General features: G+C 39.1%; 1 protein-coding gene across 3 annotated transcripts in view; it reads left to right on the top strand.

The window, feature by feature from the left end:
- Positions 1-7500, top strand: part of LOC137616604 (uncharacterized) — a 54526-nt gene that overhangs the window by 44827 nt on the left and 2199 nt on the right. For all 3 annotated transcript variants that reach the window (XM_068346500.1, XM_068346499.1, XM_068346498.1), the window contains 2 exons: positions 84-217; positions 874-7500. The exon at positions 874-7500 is cut by the window's right edge and continues 2199 nt beyond it. In XM_068346500.1, coding sequence (XP_068202601.1) covers positions 84-217; positions 874-1145 — 406 coding nt within the window. In that variant the 3' untranslated portion in view covers positions 1146-7500. The remainder of the gene's footprint in view (positions 1-83; positions 218-873) is intronic.

Here is a 7500-nt window from a genome sequence, read left to right as displayed (position 1 = left end):
AAATGATGTAGAATGTCATATAAAATATAACGATGCGGCAATGTGTGAAGATGGTATCATTTTTCGATTTTCTCTCTTCTCAGCAAAGTCGTGACCATCGGCGTTACGGGTAAACGATGGGACATCCGAGTGACCTCCGGGTCATCGCTGCCTTCCCTCACGGAGCCAGACTCTCCCCCTACGACGTCGCTTGACCTCGAGTGGGAACCGGAAGCCGGTAAGATTATTATTATTATTATTGTTATTATTATTATTATTATTACTAGCTAAGCTACAGCCCTAGTTGGAAAAGCAGAATGCTATAAGCCCAAGGGCTCCATCAGGGATAAATAGCCCAGTGAGAAAAGGAAAAAAGGAAATAAATAGACTATATGAGAAGAGATAAGAACTAAAATGAAATATTTTAAGAACTGTGACAACATTATGAGATCTTTCATATGTAAACTATAAAGATATATAGATATTTTCTTGGTAACTAGAAAATATTTAAATAGAATATAAAATGTTTTATTTCCTCCTTCTACTGTATCATAAACAAATAGTATACCAAAAAAAAAAAAAAAAAAAAAAACATGAATTGCTGTTCGTTGGCATCCACGAGTGAAGAAGAAAACTAACTTTTGGTCTTTGTTCCATATAGCTGGTAGTGCGACTAGTTTAAAAAAAATGGTTGCCTATAGGTTCAGTATAGTATTTGGTTACATCAACAGCCTTCAGACACAAAGTCCTTCAGTACCAAGAATTTAGTATGAAATCAGTTTTTTGAAAAGTTAGTACATTAGTTCATTGATATAATCACTATACATTTCAAAACCTTATAATTTTTCATCAGATTTCTAATGCTATTCTCTCATCTTGCCTTCCCCCCGCTAGGCCTCGTCAGAATGAGCCGAGAAAGCCTGGGAGAGGATGAAGGCTCTCACACGGCCGAGTCGAACAGCTGGGTGCCCAGATCTCCCTGTTCAACCCCAAACAGCCTTGAGTGGGACTTCAGAGCCTCTACTCTCAGCCTCAGAGGAGGCACAGAGGATGACTCCTGGCAGCACGCGGACATGGAGACCGAGCAGCTTCTCCACGAAATAGAGCAACTGGCAGCTCGAGCCCTCGCTGACACTGGACACGGTCTTCAAGCTGCCCCTAGATAGGATTAGTCCTGCAGCCTTTGCTGAGGAGAGGAGAACTTTAGCGCGGTCAACAATGTGACTATTGTTTATTTTCGTTGAGGTATGAATAGTGCACGAGGTATATTGTAAATAAGCATTGTTCGTGAACGCTTGTGAAAAATTATAGTTTCAAAAGAATATCATGGACTGGTATTTTGAAGTATAATTTTCAATTTATACGTAAAACTTTTTTTGTTGATATTCAACACGTACTTCAGTTACTGAAATGACAAATAAAATCTATAAGATACAATAGTTATGCTCAAATATTCACAATTATCTCACTATTAAATTAATACATAAATCGTCCTTCATATTGATTGAGACAGTTTTGATTGAATGCAGTTCCTCATAGGACATCTGTCATTCATTCCATTCAAAATAGTTGAGCAGATAACTATAACAATCTTTCATTGCTGGACAAAACACCAAAAGTGGCGCACATACTCCTTGGGATTACGCTTTCGATAAATTCTGCTAGCCACCTAAAAATTCAAGCTGGCAGCCATTTTTCAAGGTGAATGCCATTGAATATACAGAAATATTACATTTTACAATAAAATTGCAAAGACTTGTCCTAGTTGAATGATCTTGGTGTCAAATCATACATTTTTGCTACGTAGAATAAAAATTTGGAGGTATGTACCTACACAACAGCTTAATCAGTAGTCAAAAGTGCCCATATTATAGGCATCATCAGTCCAATATATTATTGGAAGTACATGTAGGAAGAGGGCATATACATGTTTCACCCATATTGTCTTGCTGCCTGGATAAGTATATTACAACGCTTATATACCTAACTTCTGCCGCTGCACAATGCTGTGTAATTTAGACCAAAGCAGTAATATTTGCATCGACCATAGCATTCTAACTTGCATCAACACTTGGTTCCCTGCTGGCAACTCTCTGCAAGGGGTGGGAGCTCTGTCCAAACGATTTGCCACAGATCTTTCTTGGTCCAGCCCCAGTTGACAAGAATCTGGATTTCTGGTTGACATACTGCTGACTGAATCCAGATACAGCCTGTGTAGTAGGTGACGTGGCTCAAAAGCTGCTTTGGCACTGCTTTGGTTGGAGGAATGGCTCATATGGCCTCTGTTTTCTGTGCAAACATGTCCAATCTAACATGATTGACACCTTCAGCTATGCTCGATATATCATACATTAAGACCATGAACTTCTCCAAGGTATTCAGGTCTCCATTATTCATTAACAAAGATTCCTGAAGACACAGAAAGTTTCATCACAAATATCCCAATTTTGCCATGCTGATTTCTCCCCTTTGCCCCTAGTATATGGCAGCCCCATATACCAGAAATGAAACTGATGATTTTGAAGTTTATGATGCACATACCAAGGTTCGAAGCTAGGCACCTCTTTGAGGTGTTCATTAGTCTATTTCAAGTAGTCTGTCTAGGCTACCTTCAGAAACTTTTACAGACAGCATGCTGTTATCTGGCACATCTGTTATGTCGTAGTGATGCTCAAAGCTGTCATAAATTGATATGCTGTTCCAGGAGATGCTATCCCTGCCCCCATAAGGGTTCCAGTCCAACCACTGTCGTAGAGTGGAGTTCCAATGGACTTCAGTGTCATCTTCTCAATATGTAAGCCTCTGAATATTATGACGAACTAATCCTCACCGTAGATTTAACCAGAGGATCTTCTTGGCTTCAACAAAAAATGGCTGATCAGTAGCAATGACTGGCACCTGACTGGGGTTAAGAAATGCCACTATCTCCTTGATTTTGTCCATCACATGACTGTAGCAACTGAGTGGGCCTGATACATGACCTACACCTAGTCTGAATGTTCACTCAATATGATTCAAGTCCCGTGTGATCTGTTCACCGCCCAGGTACTGCATGCACAGTACTGTACTATGAAGCCTCATTACCCTTGGCTCGAAACTCCAGCGCTGGCACTCCCAATCAATTGAGGTGCAGCAATCTAACTAAACATCTATGTTAAACTACATATAATGCATGTTAACTAACTGATGTGAGTCTTATTAAACAGCATTTGGACACTAAAATAATTACGTGAGTACACTAGATAACTATCCACCTGATACTGAACCCCATGCTGAGATTCACAGCAGGTTCCTGGATGTGCGTTGACATCCGCTCTGTGGGTATAAATAAACCTGTGTCTAAGTCCATGATTCCAAATTCAGATTATACAGATTAAAAATGCATAGTTTGACAGCAAGATCATTCAAATATGACTAATCTTTGTGATTTTATTACAATGGAGACCATCTTGAAGTTTTAGATGACCAAATGGTTTTATAAAAAGAGCAATCCACATAGAGTATTTGTGCTAATATTGGTGCTTCTTTCTAGAAATGAAAAATTCTCCTGAAAATTTGATGTTATCTGCTCCACTAAAACTAGCTTGACCATTCTTAGAAGTGGTATTAATCCTTTAGCACAAATTTCACAAAGCATTTCTCTTCTGGAATTCAGAGCTGGGTTTAAACAGTCTATACCGTTGGTGTATAATGGTGAATTCAAGGATGTTGTTTTTGACATGTTCTTAAATATTGCAATGAAAACACTGGTGATCATAGTTTGACGAAAATGCCAAACGAAAGGTCGACGCACAATTATTACTATATTTAAAATGGTATTAATCCAGTCATTGGTTGTTATTTAAAGGAAAGACATTATATGTGATTTTTCCTATCAAGAAAACTGATAATGAATATCATAATATAGTTATTTAAGAAGAATTTTGATCTTTCCATCGCGTTTTTAAACAAATAATCCATAAAATGATTGGGACAATTGAATCTCTTATTAGCGAAATTTTCAGCCCCATGCCCCATGCCCCTTACCCAATATATGTATTAGAGTCCTTGTAAGCTGTCCCATAAATTACACTGAAAGGTTGTTGTGGCCTATTGGTAACATCTCTGCCTGGTGATCGTCAGACTGGGGTTAGAGTTCTGCTTACTCATTAGTTCCTTTAGTGTCTGCAACCTCATCATCCTGATGAGCTAAGGATGAGGGTTTTGGGGAAGCCTATAGGTCTACCTGCTGAGTCATCAACAGCTATTGCCTGTCCCTCCCTTGTTCTAGCATGGGTGGAGAGGAGCTTGGGCACTGATCATATGTATATATATGATCAAGCTCTAGGGCATTGTCCTGCTTGCTAAGGCAATTTCACTGTCCTCTGCCTCTACCATTCATGAACGGCTTTCAAACCTTTAAGTAAATAAGTTAATGTAGATAAACAAACAAAATCATTAACATTAACAGCAGAAACTAAAAATGTTGCATTACTATTCGGAAAACAAATAGATATTTACAGTAAATAGGGATATGTCTTCAGCGGCACTGGAACAGTCACTGAACCGTTAAGAAGGTAGTTGGTTAATGGCAGGTGGCAGCAGGGGAAAGCCCCAACTGCCTGCCTGTCACAGAATAGCCACTTTTATCTTTTGCTGTGTTAAGCACAGATGGAGCCAGGTAGCAGTTGTGACCCTGGTGTTACAACTTTCCACTGTTTCATTATTTTTGTTGGACTGTCCTAGCCAGACCAATTTCCAGCAACATACAGTAGACGATAGGGTTAACATTCACTACTGCTTTGTACTGATACTGAACTCACACATCAGCCAGTACCTTCAAGATTGGTTAGCGATCATGAGTCTTGTATGACAGTCACCGCTGTTTCATTAGTTGCAGGTGAACGGTCTTAACAGGACCGATGTCCAGCACTGTATGGTCGACCCATAGGGGTATAATTCATGATATGGCTTTCCTTCATACTATTCCTCGTGTTGTTACAATGCATAACCGATGGAACCCACATGATAACAGGTACTTTAGGGGTTGGTCAGGAAGGTGAGACCTGTGCAACGATGTTTTATGATTTGCTGTCCTCTGGACAGAACACCAACTCCTAGGTGGTATCAGGTAAATGTAGTTTCGTGAGAAGCTATTTTTCTGTTCCTCTTCATCTTCCCCTTCTGATTCTGACAATCATTCTCAGACTCTTCACAACACCACCTCTCTTTTGTGGGAGGTGGACGGCTCCTGGCTTGTTCCTCGTCACCTCCACAGCCCCAATTTGTTGCCTAGATTTGGGACCCAGGTGACAGGCTTGACTGCCTGAGTTGTGGTCTGGCTATTTTATGAGCACAGTCCCATGCCTTCATTGGCCTTTGCATGCATGGTCCTGTGGGTGCACAGTCCCTTTACATTGTCACCGGGCCCTGGGGCCTAGGTCCTGGGTGGCTTGGCATGACACCTATGGTAGCTATCCTGGCTGGAGTTATACTGCCCCATGCAAGCCCTGTATTGCAGCCCAGCTGGCTAGCTTGACTACTCCGTTAGCCAGGTTGGCCTGATATGCACAGTGCTGTGTGGGGTACTTTTCCCATTACTGGTGTTGAAGGAGCTTGGGTACCCTCCTTCACCTTTTCTACCTGGATGGAGAAGTGCTGCTTACTTCTCTGTTGGGAATACTTGGGTATTCCAAATTGAGAAATGGCATCTCTCGAGGGCATCGTGGCAAGATTGTATGCGGCTATGGGCGGGTGGCTGATGGGACCATAATTAAGGGTTGTGATTTACCACCATTGAAACAATGTTATTTTGGGATTACTTCAAACTTCTACTTCTTTTTCATTTCTCAACGGATTTCTTTTATTAAAATAACATTGAAAAGAATTTTTTTTTATTTTAAAAGTTGTACATGGAAAAATTTCATATCCGTTTTTCTTTTATACAGATGTTATTTCATCAATGTATAGTAATCACTTTCAATGGCGGAAATTTTTCATAAGGAAGTTTTCTGTTTTTTTTATATGAATATATAGATTAGAGGCTATGAAATTCCCTACTTTTTCATGTTTGAATGATAAAACAGTCAATATTGAAAAAAGCAGTTCTGAAAATTTCTAAGTTTTGATAAAATGGTCTTCAAAGTTTTTTTTTTTTTGTAGATATTGATTTAATACACTTTAGTATGCAGAAGCATGGGCCTTTGGGGGTATTTATTCTTAATACTGAGGATTGTAAGGACATAGTTATCATATTTCAGGGTTAATTATTAAGAAGTGATGAGCCACTTAACTCAAATCCAGAAATTTATTCGCTATATGTACTAAATGCCCACACATTGCTAGCACAATATATTCTCGTTAGTGTACTTTTTGGGTAAATTTTATGCTTTTTGTCTATTTGGTTATTGTCTCTGAAGCTTTATGCATCTTTTACATATCCATAATATAAACTTGTATAATTATAAAAGAGCAAACAAAGAAGTATGAGTTTCAAAGTTTTTATTTTGTAAAACTGGGTTGAAATTACTCAAGTATGCATAACTATGGGCTTTTGGCGGTAATTTTCCACAACACTGGGGATCATAAAGAATTCATCATCATATATCAAAGCTATTTACTAAACATTGGTGAGCCCCTTCCCTTTAATCTAGCAATATATATGCTAACAGGTACCAAATGTCCAAACATGAGTGAGGCAGTGCTAATATATTCTCGTCTGCATATTTTCTGTGAACATTTTATTCTTAAGGCATATTTAGTTATTGTCTCTGTCATACATCTTTCATCATAACCATAACATAAGAAATGTAAATATATAAACGAGCAGATAAAGAAATATAATAAATATAACGTAGAATAACGTGCAGCAAACGTTTATTTATGGTTCCATCAAAAGATGGAACAATTACATTCTCTTTCTGAGTTAATCAAAGAAAATCATAAATATCTTCATCTCAAATTCTTGAAGGAAAAGTGAATAAATAGGTACCCTAGTCAGATACGGGTTGCATAAGGGATGGAATGGGCTTGCGTAATTATAGGAAAAGGATGCCTTAGCCATAAAAACAAAAATTTCCCATAAAAAACTATCATCTACCTCAAAGGAGGGCAATGTTGAGGTAGTGGTAGAAATGGATGTTGTGTATCAGTACTCCACAGTGTGGTATCCCTCAGGAGCTCTGCTCTTTGAAGGAGACTGCTGCCAGGCCTTCAGGGGTGACCATGCCAATTGGGTCAGTTTTGAGGAAGTTTCTGGCATTTTCTTAATACCAGCAATGACTAACAGCAACAGCATCCTCAAGACTGTCTCTTTTCTCTGCATCGGCAAGAGAGTAGAGAATTTCAGGCTCTTCACAATAGCAAACATTTGAGAGATGGGGGTTCTGTCACCTTCATCATTTCACAGACTGTGTAATGAAGACCCAGTACCAGTCGATCTTGAACATCTGTTTGGTACGTTCTCAATTATATCTTTCCATGTAAGTTGATATGAAGTTGCCTGATGCCACATCAGGCACTGCAGTGGTACTTGAGGAGGAC

The sequence above is a fragment of the Palaemon carinicauda genome, chromosome 22 (assembly GCF_036898095.1).
Source record: "Palaemon carinicauda isolate YSFRI2023 chromosome 22, ASM3689809v2, whole genome shotgun sequence".
Taxonomy (NCBI): domain Eukaryota; kingdom Metazoa; phylum Arthropoda; class Malacostraca; order Decapoda; family Palaemonidae; genus Palaemon; species Palaemon carinicauda.
This window is presented reverse-complemented; position numbering and strand designations above follow the sequence as displayed.